The sequence below is a fragment of the Podarcis cretensis genome, assembly GCF_951804945.1.
Source record: "Podarcis cretensis genome assembly, chromosome: 4".
NCBI classification, from domain to species: Eukaryota; Metazoa; Chordata; class Lepidosauria; order Squamata; family Lacertidae; genus Podarcis; species Podarcis cretensis.
The window spans coordinates 24,743,958-24,768,840 of NC_137173.1; the positions used below are offsets into that span (position 1 = coordinate 24,743,958).

The 24,883-nt window shown below is 40.8% G+C and overlaps 1 protein-coding gene across 1 annotated transcript in view; it reads right to left on the reverse strand.

Moving 5' to 3' along the window:
* MICU2 (mitochondrial calcium uptake 2) overlaps positions 1-24,527 on the reverse strand; it is a 67,427-nt gene extending 42,900 nt beyond the window's left edge. The window contains exon 1 of the mRNA XM_079973943.1: positions 24,297-24,527. Within this exon, the coding sequence (XP_079830069.1) occupies positions 24,297-24,512 (216 nt within the window). The 5' untranslated portion in view covers positions 24,513-24,527. The remainder of the gene's footprint in view (positions 1-24,296) is intronic.
* Positions 24,528-24,883: the final 356 nt, after the last annotated feature.

Sequence of the window (24,883 nt, forward strand, 5' to 3'; positions counted from 1 at the left end):
CCGACCACTGAAGTTGCTCTTATCAGAAGCTCCTGTATTCTTGGAAGCAGACTGATAGTAAGTTCTCCATTAAACTTCCTTGGGAGGTCCAGAATTCAAAGCAAAGCAATCCTTTTCACCTCCTGCTAAAGGTTTTCAACACTATTTCCATCTCTGCATTTTTTTTTCAAAAATAGTTTCTGTATAAAAATGTTTATTTGAAGAAGGATAAAGCTATGCGTGAAACAGGTTGAGTCAAGTTACACGTAAATTGGTGCCATCTCCTTTTGCTCAATAAATGTATCCAAACATCCCAAGACTTCAGGTACTCCTACATTTTTCCAAAGCTGTCAAAGTATTTATTTATAAATGGGGGTAGTATATTTAGCCGTAAAGAAACTTTTGCTTTATTTTTTGCCAGAGAAGTTTTTACCAAGGAAAAAAAAAGGTTGGATAAGGCTCTTTTCAGTTTCATGTAATGTGGAAGACCAGTGCGATATGTGGCTGTTTTTAAAGGAAACATCCAGTTTTTTAAACGAAGGAACTACAGACCTACTATTTGTAATGAAAGTGTAGCGCTGATTCCACTTTGATAGTTAAATTACCAGTTGTTGTTGCAATGGTGTACAAAGTAGCTTGCACTGATTCAGGCACGAAAGCAACCTGTCTGTACTACTGTCCTGTTGCATCAGGTTGCTACTGAGTGTTCTTTAGAGAGTTCCCATGTGCAAGAGAGATGCCTATTAGACAGCAGTGTGTACACCTCTTCCTCTTCCCCAAGCTACTAATGTATCTATAATGTCCCTGACGGTGTACTCTCCTCACCCTCATCCTTTGAGGACATTGCTTGCACCGTTGTTATTTGCATAAGTGAGGCCTGCACTGGCTCCTTCATCATACCCTAGGGATGTATGAACGAGACCATAGTGTCTAAAAAGGCATTTAAGTCTACCCTGGACATTTAATAGTGCTTCACAGTCGTTGCTGCCTTAGGGTCACACAGCACTGTCTGGAATGCCCTACACTGACACAACATAGTGGTGAATGAGTACACAAATAATGAATGATGTGATGCTTTGATTAGGCAATGCTGTAGTTCATGAAAACCAATGTGTTCGGCTGTTTTATGTAATACCTATGGTGAAACCCTCTGGGGTAGATTTGGCAGCATGAGGGAGCTGCAAAAGAGGGGAGAAGAGGAAGGGGGAAGTCCTGCATGAGCAGAACTCCATGCCTCTCAAACACAGAACAAGTTGGGTTCAACCCTATGCTTACAGTTACAGAAGACATTTAGACAGGTGCACAAAGTGTCGTTGCGAGGACCTCCCATTTCTCCCATTTTCTGCACGCATTTGGCAAATAATGAAATAAGAAGTAGCAACAAGTGCAGCCTTTTAAGGATTACTAAAGAAATAGGGATTGCCATGAAATTAAAAAGGAAAAGGCAGCAGTAATCCAAGTATGATTTGAAAAAGCTTTCAACCACTTTGCTCAACAGAGCAGCACCTGTTGGAAATAAAACAAAACCTCAAAATGTTCAAACAGTCCCTCTCTTTCGTCATTAATTCCTATAAAGGTGTCAGGTGTCTCAAAATTTAGAGTTCCTGCATCAATCTTTGTCAGGTTTCTGGAAAACCTTCGTGTCTTGAAAGAAAAAACACATGTTACTCCTCTCCAAAAGTGTTTTGATATTGACTTTGTTTTTCTGATGAGTAACAGAAAGAATGAGTTTCTAAGCATATTTAGAATGCAGGCAGATCTTTCTTTAAGGTGGGAATTTTCTTTTGTGAATTTCAGGCTGCATTCAGAGCAAAAGCATATATTTCAGTTATGATTGTGAATTAAAAGAAGTAACTTGAAGTATGATGAAATAAAAGGTTCTTCTTGTGAGATACTGCTGAAATAGTTATTGTGCATATGAACCAAGTTTCCAATTAGTTTGATTTGGCATTCTATCAGCCTCATGAAAATGGCGGCAGCAGCTAGAGAGCTTGCCAGAGGTGGGTGCTCATCATCTGAGGAACCACACACAACAACGGAGTAAACTACCTTGAACTTCTCAGATCGGAAGAAGAATATAGTCCTAAGTAGCAAGGCAAACAGCATTCATAAAATTATATTGAGTTAGTACACCTCCAAATGGAAAATTACAAGTTCATGGTACTGTGGGACCGTCTCCCTGCTGGTGAGATTTGTTGTTGTTGTTGTTTAGTCGTGTCCGACTCTTCGTGACCCCATGGACCAGAGCATGCCAGGCACTCCTGTCTTCCACTGCCTCCCGCAGTTTGGTCAAACTCATGCTGGTAGCTTCGAGAACACTGTCCAACCATCTCGTCCTCTGTCGTCCCTTTTTCCTTGTGCCCTCCATCTTTCCCAATATCAGGGTCTTTTCCAGGGAATCTTCTCTTCTCATGAGGGGGCCAAAGTATTGGAGCCTCAGCTTCAGGATCTGTCCTTCCAGTGAGCACTCAGGGCTGATTACCTTAAGAATGGAGAGGTTTGATCTTCTTTCAGTCCATGGGACTCTCAAGAGTCTCCTCCAGCACCATAATTCAAAAGCATCAAATCTTCGGCGATCAGCCTTCTTGATGGCCCAGCTCTCACTTCCATACTACTGGGAAAACCATAGCTTTAACTATACAAAGGCCCGTATAGTTAGCTGGTGAGATACTATAAACATAAAAGGGAACAAATGTGTTTTTCATTACTGCTGAATCTAATCAGGCTGCAATACTACATATACTTATCAGGGATTACTGTATTTTTCGCCCCATAAGGCGCACTGGCCCATAGGACGCACCTAGTTTTTTGGGGGGAGAAATAAAGAATTTTTTTATTCCCCCCCCCCCGGCACGGGGCTGGGGCGGGAAGCTGTCCCCCGAGCTTGCGGGGCTGGCGACGGGGAGAAGCAGGCTTCTCCCCGCTGCCAGCCTTCAAACCAGGTCGGGGGACAGCGGGAAAGGCGCGCTGCGCCTCTCCCGTTGTCCCCCGAGTTTGCGGGGCTGGCGACGGGGAGGAGCAGGCTTGTCCCCCCCCGCCAGCCTTCTAACCAAGTCGGGGGACAGCGGGAAAGGCGCGCTGCACCTCTCCCGCTGTCCCCCGAGCTTGCGGGGCTGGCGGGGGGGAGGAGCAAGCTTCTCCCCGCCGCCAGCCTCCAAACCAGTTCGGGGGACAGCGGGATGGCGGCGTTCCGCCTCCCCGCTGTCCCCCGAGCTTGTGGAGCTGGCGGTGGGGCTCTCCTGAAGCCTGGAGAGCGAGAGGGGTCGCTGCGCACCGACCCCTCTTGCTCTCCAGGCTTCAGCGAAAGCCTGCATTCGCCCCATATGACGCACACACATTTCCCCTTCATTTTTGGAGCGTAAAAAGTGTGTCCTATAGGGCGAAAAATACGGTAAGCTCCACTAAGCAGGGTGGGACTTTTGAGCAGCAGCATCTGGTAGGGCAGGATACTTACCTGACCTTCTGTCACTGGCATCACTGTGGTATCCTGGGAGGGCGGGAGGGAAGGCTGGCATGGTGCAAACACATTGGTAGGACTGGGCTACAGCATACTTAAAAGTGGAAAGTGTAATGCTGGTGGTCAGCAAAAGAGGTTTAATGACTCTCTCAAGGCAAATCTTTAAAAAATGTAGTTGAAAGACTGACAGCTGGGAAACACTGGCCTGTGAGCGCTCCAGGTGGAGAACAGCCTTTACCAAAGGTGTCATGGACTTTGAAGATGCTTGAACTCAGGACAAAAGGGAGAAACGTACTAAGAGGAAGGCGTGTTTGGCAAACCCTCACCATAATCAGCTTCTGCCCAGAAAGCTATGTCCCTGCTGTGGTAGGACGTGTGGATCCAGAATTGGCCTCCACAGTCACTTACGGACTCACTGTTAAGACATGTTCATGGAAGACAATCTTACTCGGCTATGAGTGATCACCAAAGAAACAGCAGCAGCAACTACAGCAATGCCTCTGATGGGAGATCAGGTAAATGCTGCAGCCCTGATAACGACTGCTGCTTTTCAGTCAATGGTCACCTCAATTTTCATTTTAAAACAAATAAAGTGATACATTTATACATAACTACTCTGGTAAAGTAATCAATACTAATGATGCCTTTTTTTTGAGGGTGATATCCAACATTAGTCATACTGAGAATGGATGGACCTAAAATAAATGGATTTAAGTAACAAGTCAACTGATTTCAATGGTTCTACTCTCAGTAACACCAATGTTGGAAATCACTCAGTATCATGCATAGGCTACCCACTTCCCATATATTTGTTCTAAGCAACACTTCTCACCAGTTAAAACAGAGGCACAGGAGGACTACTCTCAACTGTGTATTGAGAGGGGTGCAGTTAGGAGTTGAATTTGTATCAGGGTGCCAATCAGTAATATGTTACACCAGTTTATACCCATGCCAGCTTTGAAAGGAAGTTAACACGGGATAATATGTTATAGATCTATAAATTCAGGCATCACTTTCTGTAGAACTGTAAGAAGCAGCCCTGAATCTTTCAGGAGAACAAGGATTACCAAGCCAACATGCAGTAAGTACCAAAAGGAAGCAATCAGCTTTCAGTTATTCTAATAACACATGCTTTACACACTTTACAGAACTGTGTTCTGCCCCAACTCCTTCTGCTAATATTTTTTAGCATGTCCATGATTCATCTTTGCTGCCAATAGCACTGTCCATGCTGCAATATCATCTGCCTTTTATGATCAACGGAACATATTGTGTGATACAGTAGAGCTCTTGTACTATGTCACTTTTTGTTTTGCATTCTCACCATCTGTAAGTTCAGCCTAGTAACTTTCTTACAGCTGTGCAACTAGCTGCTTGGTCCCAATGATTTTGTTCCATCAAAGACTTTTCAAAATCCTTTTCGGGTGTTGTATGATTGTTCCATTTAGGCACATAGTGCCTTTAAGTTTCTGGTCCCAGACAAACTGTTTTACATTTTTCCACATCAGCTGCATTTGCCAGCTGCTGGGTCAGTTACCTGATTATAGTATTTCCTTTACTTTCCCTTCCCAGCTCAATACAATGAATGCTGAGAAGTCAGCTTCCTAGGAACAAAAAAATATGTAGAAGCTATTCATTTGTTGCAGGTGATGAAAAAGGCATTCCCTCCATGTCTGTTGCAATATTTGGTCACTCAAAAAGGAAGAAAAAAAGATTTTCCATCCATTTCACACATGTATTTCAAACAGAGCATGTGGATGGAACACCATCTACAAGCGTACCTCACAATCAGATGTGCCTACAGCATAATTGCAAACTGTATCCTACCTATGGAACAAGCTTCCAAATAAAGATACATTGGATTGGACTAAATGTGGCACATTCCAAAAGTGTTTTCTGTTCTTTATTAGACAATTCTTCATAAGCTGGTCAGAAACTGTTCTGCCACTCAAGTGCAATGAACACATTTATTCCTTATGTACAGACATAACCCCAAAAGATGAAAACCAACAAGGTGTCATCCTGCAACAATGACCCCCCATAAGACTGTTCTGATGAAAGAACTATGTTGACATTTCCTTCCTGAATTTATTGCAAGTCAGACAAAATAAGAACTACATTATTTGTTAGTATAACTGTCGATTCAGAGAGTTTATCTAAGGGTTTTACCTCTGCAACCATATTATGTTACTCCTTTCTTCTAGTGGAAATAAAGTATTCTCCATGCACAAGTTCAGCACAGCTAGAAACTTTAGGTCATACCAAATGCAGTTGAGTTAGCTCTTCCCTTACGGACCACTAAAGAGGACCAAGAATGCTTTACTGACAATACTCTCTAAGCAACAACAACAAAAAAGCCAGTCATATGTTCTCAATGTTGCTCCAAAAATAAACATCTATACATTGGGGAACCAAAAGCCTGTAAAACCTGTGATTTTTATTTTGTCTTGCTTTTATTATCTGAGATGAAGTCAACATAGAGTAAGAAGAATGGCAATGGGCAAGATACCGTGTGACACATGCATTTTAATTTTATATTGCCATAAATGTATTGTAGCATTCCCTTATACAATCTGTAATCACCATATAAGTTATATTAAGGCACGCAAAGTACATGACCCTAGATAAATACAATTAAAGTAAGGGCTCCCTTCAAAACAGTTCCCTCCCAAAGGAAAACTCATTTTTAACAACGTACATGTTTAATCTGTGTATTACGGTACTTTTTAAAAAACCAGGATTGTGTGTATTTTGTGAGCTTTGAACCAAATTCTGTGATGATGTGTGTGATGTGAAAAACACAAAATGTTGTTCAAATAAGATGGAAATTAAGTTGTGCAAGCATAAATAATAGATGTTAAAATATAGTTAGTTGCGTATTTCATCTTAGTTTTATGGCTCTCCTACTCTGTTGGCTCCACAAACACAGCAAGCTACCAGCTTAAGAATCTTCCGTAAGTATAGGTGAACAAAAGCTGGAGCACCTGTTATTCTGTTAGTTTATAGCTCTAAAAAGTATTTTAGCAGAGGCTGTTAAAGCTCCATTTGATTTTTTGATTTATTTTTTTTAAGTTCACTTAACTTCACTATTTTTGCTACCACATAGAATATGTATAGAAGTTTTTATACAGAGTGATTTCCTACAATTCCTACAACCAGGGAAAATTTTTGATGCATCATATTAAATAGTGCTTCCTTAACCATTGTTCTGCATAATGTTAATTTAAAAAACATCGACTACTTAAAAGTTACAATGATTTTATTGCCACCTTAAAGATCTCAGGTGCTTTCTTAAAGTGGCAGCTGCTAAAAAGCTGAGGTTTCATTAATGGTTTCCAAAAACCCGCCATAAGTGTTAATGACAAGCTTAACTATACCATTAATTCAGCACCCGTCCATTCCCAGTTATTTTTCAAACGTGATGCAACTGAACCACATGACTCTAAAGTCAGACACATTATTTTTTGCCTATTTATGGTTGGCACCTATATTGCTATTTATACTGTGGTATGGTATCTTCTGCCTTAAAGGATTTCAGTCAACCATTTTAAGGTCACATAAACTGCACATATTTTTCTGGCAAAAATAGACACATCATAGAAATAGCAACAGATACGAGCATCATTATTTAACTTCTACAATTTTGATATCTGCTTTAGGCAGTACATCACTCTTTCACGGTTCTCGGTCGCAAAGCATAAGTCCTGGGAGAGGCACTGGGCTTCTTGAAGTTGCCCAATACAAGAAGAACAGAAGATGAGCCCTGCTGCATCAGGCCAAAGGCCCATCTAGTCTAGAATTCTCATAATGGCTAGCAAAAAAAAAAAAAAAGATAAGAAAAGACTCTTGCTTGCTTTGCTTTGCTTTGCTTTGCTCAGCTGAGCTACTTTTTCCTCATTTTTCTACGGTTTATAGTGGCTGATCAGATGACTGTGAGAAACCTGCAGGAAGGCTATGAGTGTAACAGCACTCTCCCCATTTGTTATTTCTAGCAATAGTTACACAGAGGCATATTGACTCAGATAATGGAGGTAGTCTTATTCCGCAGGAATCTGTCCATTCCAGCAACAGCCAAGGCGACATTTTTCCACCTTCGCCGCATCAAGCAGTTGGTCCCTTACCTTTCCCGCCCCAACCTGGCCACAGTGATCCATGCGACGGTCACCTCCAGGCTTGACTACTGTAATTCGCTCTATGTGGGGCTGCCCTTGAAGCTGTCCCAGAAACTCCAGCGGGTGCAGAATGCTGCAGCGAGGCTCCTCACGGGGTCTCTGCCATGGGAGCATATTCCCCCAGTGCTTTTCCAGCTGCACTGGCTCCCGGTGGAGTACAGGGTCAGATTTAAGGTGCTGCTTTTGACCTTTAAAGCCCTTCAAGGCCTAGGACCCTTGTACCTACGGGACCGCCTCTCCCGGTATGCCCCACGGAGAGCCTCAAGGTCCATAAATAGCAACACCCTAGTGGTCCCGGGTCCTAAGGAAGTTAGATTAGCTTCAACCAGAGCCAGGGCCTTTTCAACACTGGCGGAACGCTCTGCCTCATGAGTCCAGGGCCCTGCAGGATCTGATTTCTTTCCGCAGGGCCTGTAAGACAGAGTTGTCCCACCTGGCCTTTGGCTTGGAGCCAATTTGATTCCCTCCCCCTCTTTCTTTTTTCTTTTTCCTTTCTCCTCCTGTGATGAGGCTGCATTTTAATATTTTAATGTTTCAATATTTTAATTGTTGTATTTTAATCTTGTTTTTAAGTTGTATTCATTCAACTTGTTTTTATTATTGCTTGTTAGCCGCCCTGAGCCTGGCCTTGGCTGGGGAGGGCAGGGTATAAATTATTATTATTATTATTATTATTATTATTATTATTATTATTATTTTAAAGCTATCTAAGTCAGACCATTGGTCCATCTAGCTCGGGTGTATTTCAACTGAATGTGGGTCACTAATTTCTATGCAGGCATTTCCCCTAGCTTGGCCACTGAGATCTTTTTCTCCATGCAAAACATTATTAAAAGTTATTACTGAGCTTGAGCTCTGGCACTCCTTTCCTTCGAAGTGGAGAACCATACACGTTATGCCCAAATTAATTAATCAATCACACAGTTGTTATGTGGGTTTTTTCTTTTTTAAAATCAGTTATAGAGATGTAGAACCTGCTCATATAGATAACTAATTCTGATGAAGTGGTACACACACAAGAGATCATTTCCCACCAGTATGTGCCATGAGTATGCCAGTGAAGGATCGTAATTTCCCTAAGTATTTTGTTCAACCTCTTGACCCAATGTAGTTCTCTTTATTTTAGGAAGTCATTCATAAGAACAGAAGCAAACTATGCGAGCCCACACAGCTGGTTCATCAAGGACAAAATTTCCATAAAGAATAAAGCAACTGAGCTCTCCTTACAATTCACTCAGATTTCAAAGGAACATTTGTTTCAATACCCTACAGCAGGGGTCTGCAACCCGTGGCTCCGGAGCCGCATGTGGCTCTTTTACACCTTTGCCGCGGCTCCGGGGCGGATACTAGCGAGGGGAGGAGGCGCATTGTGCGCCCTGACACTCCCCACTGTGGCGGGCGCTGTACTGGCTGTGACGTCGCATGGGGGCGGTGCGTGCATTAGTCGCGCACCGTCCTGATGTCACCTTCCTGCCCGCTGTTAGATCGCGGCTCCGGAGATATATTTGTTTTAAATGTCGCAATGGTTTTGCGGCTCCCAGTTTTTTTTCCTTCGGAAACGGGTCCAAGTGGCTCTTTTTGTCTTAAAGGTTGCAGACCCCTGCCCCACAGCAACATAGTTGCTTTCAAGAGATGCTCATTTCATTGTTCTGACAAATATGGCAAGAGGTTTGTTTTTCAAACAAGACCCTTTAGTGATTTTTCAGACATCAAAGCTAGTGTTAAGTATATGTAGTGCACTCCACTTACACACGATCCATTAACCACAGAAGGTACAAACTAAAGATCACTGCTTCTGTTGTCCATCACAACACACAAAACAAGTTTTCTAGTACCCAGTATGAAGAGAGTTCAGCTTCCCAACAAACAGCAGGAGATCTTTTAACTTTCATATTAGGTAACTTTTTTCTATAGAAAAAACTTAAAGTGGTCTAAAAGAATGAGAATTGTATTTAATAACGATGCAACATGCTTTCTTAACTCTCACTGATAACTGACGCTTAACTAATAAATCAAACACCACCTTTTTTTTTTATAAAGAGGGCTGGCAGTAACATTTTTAAAAAGATACAAATGTTAATCAAAATGAAGCAATACAACAAAGGAACCCTTGGCCTCCAGATCTTGGACTACAACTTACAGCATTCCTGATCATCAGCCATGCTAGCTGGGGCTGCTGGGAGTTAAGAGTTCCGCAACATCTAGAGGACCTCACAAACTCCAGAACAACGAATCTGAGTGTTAAAACTCAAAACACTCTTCAAAAGCAGTTTAATGAATGCTTCCATTATAGGCCTCTGGGCTTAACAAGTTTTCCTTTAACCGTTTTGCAGTGCACTACATACATTGCATTACCATCTTTTAAGAAAGATGGGATTATGTATAAAGAATCCCTGGCCCAGCTAAAGATTAAGTAGTCATGTCACACTATTTCTATTCTGCCACAATAAGAACAGTTTCAAAGCTGCTCTAAATCCATGCTCAGATTTTAAATACAGCATACTTTCTAAATCCATCTGCAAAACAAAGGTTACAGGGAATAAGCTAGCTTCTAGATGTTTTAAAAAGTATGTGTTATTTTTAAATCTCAATATATCCACAAATGGGTGTACTAAATTCCCAGCACCAACTGTCATTTGCCAGTCAAGCTTGAACTAAGAAAACTGACAAATAATTTACAAAGTAAGAAAATTCATTTGATTTCTAAGAGCTCATTCAATGCATTTTTCTTTGAGTCTCACATCAGACAGGATTTGAATCTTTTCAGATCCTGTAGTTTACATGGTGTTTGAATATCACCCTGAAATGTAATATGATAAAGGGCAGAATAAAGGTAAAGGTAAAGGGACCCCTGACCATTAGGTCCAGTTGTGACCGACTCTGGGGTTGCGGTGCTCATCTCGCTTTATAGGCCGAGGGAACCGGTGTACAGCTTTCGGGTCATGTGGCCAGCATGACTAAGCCACTTCTGGCGAACCAGAGCAGCACACGGAAACACTGTTTACCTTCCCGCCAGAGTGGTACCTATTTATCTACTTGCACTTTGACGTGCTTTCGAACTGCTAGGTTGGCAGGAGCAGGGACTGAACAACGGGAGCTCACCCCATTGTGGGGATTCGAACTGTCAACCTTCTGATCGGCAAGTCCTAGGCTCTGTGGTTTAACTCACAGTGCCACCCGTGTCCCCAAGGGCAGAATAAAAAAGTTTAGATAAAGTAAATGTGATAATAAAGTCACACATACCCAATCTGCTCCAGTGGGTCCACCAAACATCTGCAGAAGTTTTGTGGGGTGTAGAGGGTGCTGCAGGAGGGAGAAGAGGAAGGAGAAATCCTCTTTGTGCTAATGGAAGTCTATTGCACAAGTGTGGAATTGTTTAAACAGAGCAGAGTTTTACAGCTGTGCAGAATTGTCCAAACTGTCTGCAGCGCAACGATTTGAATCCAGGACTCCTAACACACCATAAACAACTAGATCACCTTAGTTTTCATAGCTAACTTTTTACTCCTAACCCATTAATAATAATAAGTAATAATTTTATTCTTTATACCACACCCATCTGGCCGGGTTGCCCCAGCCACTCTGGGTGGCTGGTTTCCTAACCCATATAAAAACATAATAAAACATCAAACATTAAAAACTTCCTGATACAGGGCTGCCTTCAGACGTCTTTTAAAAGTTGCGTAGTTATTTATCTCCTTGACCTCTGATAGGAGGGCGTTCCACAGGGAGGGCAACACCGGTGAGAAGGCCCTCTGCCTGATTCCCTGTAATTTCACCTCTTAACTAAACCAAGACACCTCCCTGTGCTATCTCCTGGGGGGTGCATTTTACCCTGACTGAAGTACTAGGACCTTATGAAAAGAGACAATTCATAAAGATGCCAAGCACATAGTAGGAATGAACTTCTTCTACCCCACAGCATTGGATGTCTCTGATCCTATTTCCAGGATCAAAGGTAAGCTATGGTAGTTCCAGATAGCTACTTTTCCTCTCATATATAGTTGCTTGCCATGCTTATCTAATCTGTACGGTGCCTAGCAGGAATAAAGCAAATGTTGACACAAAATTCAGGAAAGCAAATACTATCCTAATTTTTCATGATTTCAAACTTACCTCTTTATGTTTTCCCCAGTCAAATGTTTTTTTAAAAAACAGTTTAAAAACCTCGTGGAGAGAGAATTTTCATGTATTTTTTTAACTGGAATCCCAATATTTATGTAACTTTAATGGCACTTGTCACAAGAGGACAGTTCTATTTTTAAGCAAAAAACAATTACACTAATTTATGACCAATTTTACAACAAAGTATTTACAAACCAATGAAGTTTGTGATGACCTCTGACCAAAGCTTTATAGGAAATTTTAAGAGGATTTTGGTAAGCCTTCAGCAGGCAATTCAAGAAAAAGTAAAGTAACTCACAAGAAAGGTTTACTAAGGCTCCAGCCCAATACTCATTCATATCTGAGAGTAAGCCCCATATAACTAAATGGTATTACTTTCGAGCCTGCAGCACATCCTGTACATTTTAAAGGCTTAAGATTTTAAGCAACTCTGGATTTAAACCTAACAATTTAGCAATCTCTCTTTTAGAAACCTACAGAAGGACATGTAGGTTAAATACATGGTACTGTGGTAACACGTGGGTATAATTTTAGCACAGGCAATAATGAAACAGCAATACAAAAATTGGGACTATATTGTTAAATTGTTATTAAATTGTTACTAGAGAGTTAAGCATGATGACAATTCAACAGAAAATATGAGGACGCTTTTATAAATATTGTAAATAATAACCAACCAAAAATGTTACAAAAATGCAACATAAAATCCTAGTTTCACTGATGTTAAAAGATTTCTCTTTCTCATTCCTTCTCAACTTCCAGTTGCAGAAGAAGTTGATAACCCTGCAGATGCTGCAATTACATGGAACCCAGACCAGTAGCACAGCCAACACAATTGTGTTGTTTTTAGTATATAATTACTTTGAAACCCTGATCAGACATTATTTAGGCAGCTCTTAAACAAGCAAGGTCACAAAATTATTTAATTGAATTGTTCAATTGTTCTCTTCTCTGTGTGGACAACTTGTAGTACATCTGCGGTTAAGACTTGTGCCAGAAAGGTAAACTGTGGTTTTCCTGTATTTTACTACCACCCCAAAACTTTGCTACTACTTTTTCTACTAAATACCTGCACCAGGTAAGTTGCTGCTTCAAGTTTTCCAATTTTAAAGCTATGTATCTCCAAGTCAGGCATCTCAAGGGGGGAGGGGGTGCTGCTGTTGTCAAATACTTTAAAAAGAAAGAAAGAAAGAAACCCTGTACATGTTTAAGTAGATGTGTCAGTACTGTAATTCTATTATACAAGCAAAGAAAATGTAAGACAGCCTCTCATTCATACAGGACAAATAGCTGTGCCAAAAGCACAAATTACACCTAATTACAGGGTATAACTCTGTCATCTCTCTTTTTATAACCTAGCCGTTTACACACTTTGATTTTTGACTTCCATTTGGGTTTATTAACATCAAAGCTTTGTCATCACTTATCTGTTTCCACAGAATTTTTACTTGAGGCAATAAAGAATAAAAACTTCTTTGCATTCCAGCTTTTCGGATGCAAGAATAGTTTAGTCTGCATTGTTCTTATGATGTTTTATACAAAGGTTTTAATAACCATGTTGTTAAATTTATTGCCCTTGGCAGAGAAGTCTTAAAATACACTATAATTTAACCTACTGTTGTATTAAATACATTAGTACAGTACTCTGAAATTATATTCTTATTGTTAATACTATTTTCATAAACATGACTATGTGTGTAATTAATGAAGATTTGAATGGGAGTATAATGGACAGTTTAATTTTAGAAGATTTATAGGCTTTTGTCAATACTAAATGCCAAGACATTGCTCATGTTCTTCTGTCAGATGTGGGAGCAATAATGTGGAATTGTATTTAAGGATGGTGGCTCAAAAGGATCAAACTTCTACTCAGCAGGCACTTTCCCAGTCCTGGGTCAGTTCCCTGCCTGTGACTTTAAAAAAGTCAACAGCATTTAGTGAACAGTGCTCTTCTGTGGGTAGATCTCAGCTGCCTTAAGAGGAGCATTTTTAAATTATTATTTTTGAAAACTGAACAAGGGAAAGGCAGGGTGAATTAAAAATGGAATTAAATAAAATTAAGCAAATGGAAAATATATCAATAATGCTACTAGGAATGGAAAACCATAGTCGGTAATAGAAAACCATAATAACCATATAACACATATTTTAAGTTAAACATATAAGTCAATATAAGCCCTCCAGATGTCAAGTTATGTATCCACAAAAAACTGATGTCTATATGAAATATGTCCAATGCAGCCAGGATCCTGAGGTCCTCAGACCATTGTGTAGTAGAGGAGTTTTAGCTTTACAAGAAGGCTTATTCAAAACAGTACACATTATAACACACTCAGGATGGATGGAATGGTCTAAATTCCCAGTTGCTCAAAGGAGGAACAAAACAGCATAATGCCAGAATATGTTCAGGTTTCTACTACTTTGAAATTTTACTGCGGTTATTACTAATACACAATGCCATCATAAACCTAAAGCTTGAGCTAAAAATAGCCCTTGCAGCTGGTATGCCAATACCTTTATTGCTGCACAGCAGGATACCTGGTCTACCTTCCCAACTTTACAGGAGATTTCTAGTAAATAGCTGTCAACAAGCCTGTGCATGACTGAAGTCAAATTACTAATAGTATGGGAATAAGTGTTTGAACTCTGTGCCAACAAAATATCATGTATCTAATCTAAGGAGGAATTACAGGCCCCAAGACTGCTATTATTTTATTAGCCATACCACCTTCATTTTGATCTGTTCCAGTAATTTTGTTTTGTTTGAACCTACTTGTCAGTGGTATCTTTCGTTGCTATTTAAAATGCACTACATTTTATCCTCTAGAGAAGTTGTGACTCTGTTCTAACATTTCTGGGTTTTAGAAAGGTCTGATTTGTTTCCAGCATATATAAAGACTTATTGTCATCAATTACATGAAACAGATTACCAACTCTCCATCATAGCTAACTAAACATTCTCAAAGTGGTAGATATAGTTTAATGACTACTGATTCCAAAGCATATGTTTATTTTAAAGTGCTGACATTTTAAATGTGTTGTGGGAGGAGGGATTATTGGTCTGTTGTTGTTCTTAATTTTATTATGTATTTTGTGGTTTTTATTTTGTAATTTTATGTGAACTGTCCTGAGATCTATGGATAAAGGGCAGTATACAAATTTAATAAATAATAATAATTATAATAACACAACTTAGAAAAACAAAACAACTGTGATGGGCTAAATCTAGTAAATGATGATTTACTAGATTTGTTGGTGGCTTTTTACAAAGGCAATCTCAAAGTGACTTAGCATGATAAAATGCAACAGATAAAGCTACACCAGTTGAAAAATACAACAGCTAATGGTTCAGCTGAATACTGTGTCATTTCCAGGCAGCATTAGAGTGGTACCTCGGGTTACATACGCTTCAGGTTACATACACTTCAGGTTACAGACTCCGCTAACCCAGAAATAGTGCTTCAGGTTAAGAACTTTGCTTCAGGATGAGAACGGAAATCATGCTCCGGCGGCACGGCAGCAGCAGGAGGCCCCATTAGCTAAAGTGGTGCTTCAGGTTAAGAACAGTTTCAGGTTAAGAAGGGACCTCCGGAATGAATTAAGTAATTAACCCGAGGTACCACTGTAATGTCTTTTACTGCATGTAGCTATTCCTGCAAATTACTGTGTCTGTAAATGGTGGGGCTGGGGAACCTCACATCTTAGAGCCAGATGCATCCCTCCAGGCCTTTCTTATCTGGCCCTCAGGCCCCTCTCCCTCAGGCCATTCTCCCTCCCCAGTTTTCCCCCTTCAGTGGCTTCGCTGTGTACCTTCCTCAAGTGCTGCTGCCAGCATGGAACATGTCCATGAACTGAGATAACGGTCTCTTGCATGAACACATGGAGGATGGAGATGTGAGTGCATGCAGAAACCTCCAATTTCTGCATGGCTGAAAGGTAATCTTCTCTAACAATGTAAGAACCACATCCATTGGTCTATGTTCTTCTACCCATGTCTTATCTGTTTTTGCCTGTGCTCATGCCCACCAGCAGCACACATCCCCCAAAAGCTGACCATGAGTTAAAGTGGCCCTTGAGCCACAAAGGTTTCCCCACCGCTGCTGTATAGGCTATCCAACTCTTAGAAACTTCAGCACACTCTCGTGTCTTTGATTGATGGATGGAGGGGAAAAAAGAAAGAAAGAATCAGAACGCCTGCTTGAGTGGTGACCTAAGCACTAAAAATCAACTTGAGATGTGCCACAGTTTTCTGTAAGCGCATTTACTGGAAGGCGTTTGGAATGGTCTGGAACACACTGCCACATGGCTAAATAAAGTGAATCACAAGGAAATACCGATGTACCTCCCTTTACATTTGCAGCACTCTTTTAGAGCAGTTGTACTTAGGACAAACACCACCACATGAACCACATAATGAGATTGGAAAACTGAAAATTAACACCAAGGCTAATAATGCACAGAAGCTACCCCCTGGATAGTTTAGTCCTGTCAATGGCAACTATGGGGTGTGGCGTTCATCTCGCTTCAGGCCAAGGGAGCCAGCATTTGTCCATAGACAGCTTTCCGGGTCACGTGGCCAACATGACTAAACCGCTTCTGGCACAATGGACTGCCGTGATGGAAGTCAGAGCGCACAGAAATGCTGTTTACCTTCCCGCCGCAGCAGTACCTATTTATTTACTTGCACTGGTATGCTTTCAAACTGCTAGGTTGGCAGAAGCTGGAACACAGCAACGGGAGCTCACCCTGTTGGGTGGATTTGAACTGCCGACCTTCCAATCAGCAAGCCTAAGAGGCTCAGTGGTTCATACCACAGAGCCACCTGCGTCTCCTTAGCACAAAGTACTCAAGTGGGACCCTTAGTAACATGCTTCAGCCCCCTGACTCTCCTCTTGTCAGTTATTAAGCACAACAGCCCTTTGGATGCTTCTTAGAGCCCAAACTCACATTCAGAATCCTTTCTACGGCAAAGATAAGCTGAGCCTGAAAAGATTTTTGCAGGTTGGAAGGAACTGAGCTCTATAAATGTGTCCTTGGTGTGCGCATGTCCTTAAACCCAAAAGCTTTCCCCAGCACATGTTATTTCTGAATTAAGTCTTCAAGAGGCAATCTAACTCCTTACTGCTATGAAAACTTTTCTTTGACTTCTCTCCTTGGGCTTATGTATGCCCGAATACCATGCTTTATCACCAAAGTAGGCACATCACAGGGCTAATTCCAACCGAACTGACATACAACAGAAAGATTAACCATACAAGTATAGAGGAGGAATAATCATATATACACCAGTTAGGGACATTCTGTATCCATTAACTTTAAATATTTAAGCATTCAATATTTAGGGTGATTCTGCATCCCTCTGGACCCCTGTAGGATACAGTCCACAATGTTCAATAGGTCCCCCGGCCCTCCAGGGAGGCCTTTTGAGCGGAGTACAGGGGGAAGGAGAGGAAATGAAACGAAGCAGAAATTGTACAGTATTGCCTCTGTTCATGCACCATTGGCTACAACACAATATAACTAATTGTATAATGCACACAATCTTATTTTAAGTGTTGTTTATGTGAATATATGGACCCTGGAACACCTGCCAATTAATTAGTGTCTATGAGAATTAATTAGCCACAGGAAAATTGATGCCTGGCAATGCAGTTAAAATTTGCTGTTTATACCATATTTTATAATTTAGACAAAATGCTTCCCCGCCCCCAATTACCTAGATTCCTGCTAATTGATCTGTCAACACTTATGGAAACTAAAGGTATTGCATTTGTTGACAGAAAGGAAAGAACAGGAGTTGTCCTACAAACAACAGCCATCAACATCATCCGCCTTTGGTCATACAGCATATTTTAAAGACACTGTTGCATAAATGCAAATGATGCTTAGGATTTCCATAATTAATCTCACATAGCAAAAGTAATGAATATCCGTAACAAAGCAGATTAGAGAAAAGCAAGTATATAAGAGGGTACTGGATATTTTCCAGAACCCTAACTGAAATATTAACACAAAGCATGGATCCACTATATTTTCAGAGTCAAAGTTTCAAGATATTTATATCCTGCTTTCAAAAAGTTGTAAGTGATACTATGTTGTGAAACAAGTGCACACCCCTAAGTAAAATCCATTTCTAAATTTAAACATAACATTATGGCCTTACAGATTCCATACTTGCTATATTATTGACTGTTTTGGTCACTCAACATGACAATGTCTGTATGTCACTAATGCAAAGCATTATACTTGGGATATATTTAATACCCAAGTTATTTAAACTTCTTCAGGGATACATGATACTTAAAGAGCTTCTTTAACATGTTTTAATACAGAATAAAAGCAGCATGGGGAGTTCCTAGCTTGATTATAACATATAATAAAAAGACTTTCCAGGAAAGATTTGTAAAATCTTGTTAGGGGTTTGGGGGTTTAAAAGACAGTGAACTAAGACAAGACATGCTGACCTCAGGGTTGTGATATCATTTGAGAAAAATATTACACACAAAAATACATAACATATGCCATAATAGTAATGACTACATTGCTTTCCTGTTGTGCATAATACGAAAAGGGGAAAAATATCCACTGCAAGATGCTTAAGGCCACAATCCGATACATATTAACTGGGGAGTATGTCCCACTAAACTCAATGGGGCTTAGTTCTAAGTACACATGCTTAGCAATGTATAATACGAAAACTATAGTACTGTAATTAGGTATATTTTATACCCACTTATCACCATCATACAATTTGCACACATATTTAGAATCTGTGGTTCATTTTAAGCAGAAGCTTGTACAAATTCAAGTTGTTTTTATATTCTGGGACAGAGATTAAAATAGGAACTCTAGACTTTTCCCACATAAGCTCATACAACTGAGCCAGCTGGTAGAAGCTCCTGGCAGAGCATCAAGCACTTATGTATACTTCTTGCAAACAGGTTCTCCAATTCTTGATATTGTGAAACTTGATAATGCTCTAAGCCATAATATATGCAGGACAGAAATCAATTTGAACAATGAATAGTGTTGTAATTACATAATTTGAAGACTTGTTGATTAAATTAAATGTTCTAACAGCAATCCTTCTGTAGGTAACTTTATTACAAGAGATAGTTGCAGGCTATAACTTCATGAAATGATGTTGTTTACTCATCAGTTTTTCAGTGAATAATTCGATTTTTCATCTATGAATGATCTTGTGGCAAAATTATTATGTCAGGCACTGTACCTTGCTTTATTAAATGAGCTTGTTAATTTCACAATTTTAATTGTGTTTAATTGTTTGTAAACTGATGGTGTTATAGTGGTCTAATAAACAATAATACAGATAGTTGGTTGGCATCTGTCTTTTTCAGGAGACAATGGAGGAGTGAGCATTTGGAGGTGAAGTCAAACTACTGGAAGGTTATAGTGCCTGCTGTGACTGTAAGGACCGATACAGGAGAGACATGTTTTGTTACAGCTGGGGTAGATGAAGGTGTCCAGTTGTGCTGCTGGCATTTCTTCTCTCTGTGCTCCTCCCAGTGATCATTCCTCCTCTGGTCAATGCTATGGATACACAACCTGATTGTCTGTCTGCAGGCACTGTGGTTGTCTGCAAGGGATTCCCACACGGTGGGATTGATGTTGCCAGTCTTCATGTCACATTTTCAGACATCTTTCTAACACAGAGTTGGTCTGCCAACAGGCCTGGAGCCAGCTCCCCATAATGTAGGTAACAAGAGAATGTTCTGCCTCTAACATCCTCCCGTAGTTCCCGTAACAAAGATACATATAGCAAAAACAACAAAACAATTTCCTGCTATAATATGTACATCATCTGTCTTTATCTTCTTGTATTTCATCTTTCAAGGGAGCCTTCCCAAACCTGATGTTTTGGACTACAATTCCCATCAGCCATTGACCTGAATGCATGGACTGAGGAATAAAGATGGGAATTAGAAGGAAAGTTGATCAGTTCTAGAACTGAAGGTAACTTGGCCACCAACTCCTACTCAGCCCCCACTGAGAATGGCTCTGTTCCAAGCCTGCAAGCACAACTCAATGTATAGGATACTATTTGTTATGCACACCACCCCCTAGACAGGACTTAATAAAGGTATAGTCTACCCATTACAATACCTCACTAACAGTACAGTTAAACTATTGGTAATTTCTATAATACTTTCAATGCATAAGGTGCTCTATGACTTTTAAAGCATTTGTCTGAACTGCAAGCCCATCTAGACAATCGCTTTGCTTTAAAAAATAATAAAAAAAAATGAAGCAATTTTGAAGACTCCAAAGCTAAGCTTTTTGCATCCAGAGAATAAATCTAGAGAAAGGACCAAAGACTAGTTTGATTTAGAAGCTGAAGTTAATACACAGAATTTAGAAGGGCCATTAAATGCAAAAACAAATCACTATACCAAAGAACTGGCTGAGCTCAAGGCTTAAGATCACAAAAGTAAACCCATGAAGACAAGACATTCCAAGCCCAACTTGGTTAATGAGAGGAGCATGCTGTGTAGTGGCATGTTAATGCAGAGGATTGCAAGCTGTCTGAAAATAAACATTAAGTCAAAGCCAACAACAGATGTTTGACAGAAGTGACCCATCTCAAAATCTTCTGCAGTACATTACTGTGACTCCGATATTGGAAATACAGTGCTAAAGATAAACAAGTATGAAGTATCACTATGTCTGGCATCCAACAACACTGGAAAATGACTGTGCTAATTGCTACGCAGAGTCCACACAGAAGAAAAAGCTTTTTATTTTGAGCACTGCAGAAATCTGATGTACTACCTTCATCCTAAATTCTAAAACAGGAAAGATCCAGAGCATGGGAAAGAAATGGAGGGCGACTGAAATTATTCACAATTTGAATAACTGAAAGTTATTGTATTTTGAATTAAATGTGGAGAATTACAAGAGTCACTACATTTTAACAAAAGTTTAGTTTCAGAGGTGGACAACACAAAAGTCTAAGCAACATGCCATATATATGGATTAGTACATTTCAAGTGTTCAGAATGGTTCGTGCACAATAACACAGTAATCCTTACTAGAGACCTAAGGCCGCAAAGTTTCCTCATATTGTAAATTTGTGAGTGGGAGGGAATCAGCAGCTCTCTTAAGGCCTGCTAGGCAATTTGTAGTTAAAAGTCTGAACCAGGGACTTCCCTTCATTCTACCCTCAGTCGTTATGCTACACCAGTTCTATTATTATTGGGTGTCTAGAAATAGACACAATGCTTCCTATTTGGATCTGGAGACTCTCTGTACTCACCAGGAGACATAAGGTTTATCCTATTTCACTTCCCCTAAGAAACAAAGCACTGATATTTGGAATGAAAGTAACCCCAGACAGCAACCACGTAATTCCCATGGCCTTTTAAGGAGAGAGGTGGACATAAAGGGTGTTTTGTAAGTAACTTCTTTTTGAAATCATGAATGTCCTTATTTATTTTTAAAACATATGGCTTCCTACATGATGCAATTCAGACAGCATAGTTGAGCATTTTACTTGTGAAATATATTTTTTTCTGAATGAGTAAATATATATTAATCTTATAGGAACCAATTCAGTACATTTTTATGTAAACAAAGTTAAGCATCAGGTGACAGCTACACAGATAACACAAGCTCCTAACTTTTTACACACTGACATTCTGGCATAGTGCAAATGGGAAAAAATATTGTCCATCAGAATATACCGTATAAGTCTAGGCTTTTTTCCTAAAAAATAATGTCAAAAATTAGGGGGCGTCTTATACACTGATATATCTCCCCCCTTTTCCTTAAATCTGAGTCCCCAAAGATAGGGGACGTCTTATACATGGGGGCGTCTTATAGATGGAAAAATATGGTATGTTATACTAGAGAAGCACAAGCTAAAGTTATGCCAGTACAATATAAACTAAAGGAAATGAACTATTTGATACTTTGATGTATGTTTAGTGACTAAACTTTAGCTTCATACAGCTGAACAATGAATGCCCTAGTGATAAAATCTTATACATGACTGCTCAGAAGTAACTTCCATCAGCCCAATGGAACTTAAAATACATATAGCAGCTAAGCTATAATGACTGCATTATGGAAAATTAAACATCACAAGTTGATGTAAACCAGTTACAATTAATTGATTGTAAGACTGAAAACAGATGTTTATTCATCCACAGGTACTGCCAGTGACTAACACCTTTGTTATCCTATAATATATGCTATTAAGCAGAAGCAAGTACACTTCCTCCTGTCAGGTTTACTTACAACAATAGCACTGTAAATACTGACTTACTCACTTAAAGTGAAATGTAATTGTGCTCCTCATATATCGTTGCCAATTAACTTCCATATATCTTCCTTCACATCTTTTGTCAAGCCATTTTATTATTATTTTATGCGAAAAATTAGTATACCACTTAACTACAACTGTCTCTAGTTGGTGTACTAGAAATATAAAATCAGACTTCAGTTTTAAAGCCCGCTGGAATAAAAAAGTATTCAGTGGGCTCAAGATATACAGCCTGTGTGACTAGAACTGGAAGGGAGTTCCACAAAATTGGGCCCACAATACTGGACACAGAAATCCTGGTCGATATATAAGGCACGAGTAACAAGGACTTTCACAAAGACCTCAGTGATCTGGCAGGGATAAAAGGGATTGAAAATAATTGAGGGCCTAATTTGTCAGAGACATTATAAATTTATAAAAGATCCTTGAACCTGGCCCTGTGCAAGCTTTGAACACCCGAGGTATGTGCTGTGAATAGCATATCCCCATCAGCGGTCTAACTGCAGTATTTTGTACCAACTGGAGCATCTGAAATAGGTCCAAGGGTAGCCACACATAGAGCACCTTGCAATAATCAAGGCCTGACATTACGAATGCATGAATCACGATGGTAAAACAATCTCTGTCCAAGAATGGTCACAGTACCATAGCTGGTAAATGAACTCCTAGTCACTGAAGCTACCTAAGCTTCCTGTGACAATTATGGATGCAGGAGCTCTGAACCTGTTCTTTCATAGGGAGAGCAACCCCATCCATTAACAGGCAACTGGTTGATCTCCCAGACACAGAAACCACCAACCCAGAGTCCCTCCATCTTCCCAGGGTTCAAGCTCAGTTTAACTGCCCTTTACTTTCAGAGGACACCAACTTCTGATTCAAACCTACCCACCCTTCCTAAAGTATTTCTCCTAACACAGCACAACAGCACTGCTTCTTATTCAAACTCCAAGAATCAGTACAGTACTGGAAAGCCAGCAAGCATTGCATTTATTTTCTAGATAAGCCATTCTCCCCCTCACCCCACATCCACATATAACCACTTCCTTGAGTTTTCCTCTTTTTTCTTTTTACTCCGCCTTTAGGTATCAACGCTGCAAATCAAAACTATAAAACTGCCCTCAGTGGGGTTGGTTTGTCTGTCTGTCTGTTTGTTTTGCCTTAATGTCTAATGTTTTACAATTTTTCATGTGCTGTAAGCCGCCCAGCCAGATGGGCGGGGCATAAATATTATTATTATTACTATTTACACCATCATATCCATGTATCACATTGTCTCCCCCATGACAAAAGTGCCAACAGACTCCCTTAGACCTCTGAAGCACAAAAAACCCAGCAGCAATAAATGAGTCAACAGCACTTGGGCAAACAACTCTATTTTATGCCTCTATATTCAGCCTTGCGGAACTGATTTTTAAAAAAACCCTTTTCACTGGTGTTACTGTGCTTATTCTGTGTCTATTATTATTATTATTATTATTAGTAGTAGTAGTAGTAGTAGTAAGCTCTAGCTGATCCCCACTGCTTGAAACTGTCCCTTTTACAGTTGCTGGTTGCCAAAGAATTGATGCTTTTGAATTATGGTGTTGGAGGAGACTCTTGAGAGTCCCATGGACTGCAAGAAAATCAAACCTCTCCATTCTGAAGGAAATCAGCCCTGAGTGCTCACTGGAAGGACAGATTGTGAAGCTGAGGCTCCAGTACTTTGGCCACCTCATGAGAAGAGAAGACTCCCTGGAAAAGATGCTGATGCTGGGAAAGATGGAGGGCACAAGGAGAAGGGGATGACAGAGGACGAGATGGTTGGACAGTGTTCTCAAAGCTACCAGCATGAGTTTGACCAAACTGCGGGAGGCAGTGGAAGACAGGAGTGCCTGGCGTGCTCTGGTCCATGGGGTCACGAAGAGTCGGACACGACTAAACAACAACAACAAAATCCCTGCGTCTAAAGATGACAGGTCGTGAGACTCTTGGGTTTCCCCGAGCTTAAGCCCCAACGAGGCGTGCCAAGTATTGAAGGCGGGCCCCTTTTGTTCTTGCTGCGACAGGACTGACGCGGCCCCCATCTGAAACGCCACGCCGCCCGGGCACACGCTGCCGCGAGGCGGGTTATGAATATTTCCCATTCGATGGAAGGCAAGGAGCCGCGCAAACCGCCCGGAAACCAACCAACGAACAGGGAACAGGGTTGGGCAAGCGCGCTGGCTTCGGCCCCCGAGGCTCCCGCTGTCCTTTCCACGCCGAGGAAAGGGAGGAAGGCCGGCAGCGGCTCCTCGTCTCCTACCTGAGCCAGGACTGTCAGGAAGCCGCCGCTCCCGCCCTGCCCGCTCCATCCTCCGCCAAAGCCCGCCAGCGCGCCGCCTCCGACCAGAGCGGCAGTGGCAAGCCAGGGGCCCGCCCGGGGCCTGTGGGCCCGTAGGCTGCCCAGCACCGGCGCCCCGCCGCGCCTCACGTATCCCCGGGAGACAACCGCCCCAACGGTTCTCCAGGCCGCCGCCATTTTCCCGGAAGTAGGAAGAGCGCCGCGAGCACCTATCAGGAACTATAGACTTTGCAAGAGGTAGATTCGTACGCTGCTGCTGCTGCTTCCGGGATGATTATGATGATGATTTCCCCCGCTCCTTCACACGTTTGTTTGTTTGTTTGTTTGTTTGTTTATACATACATACATACATACATACATACATACCCCGCCCATATTTATTTACTTCCCCAGCCACTTTGGGAGGCTTCCAATCCAGTGTTAAAAACAATACAGCATTAAATATTAAAAACGTCCCTAAACAGGGCTGCCTTCAGATGTCTTCCTGGGGAAAATTGCAGCAGCTGTTATCCTTTTTGCATGAAGAATGTGTGTGTGTTTTTAAGCAG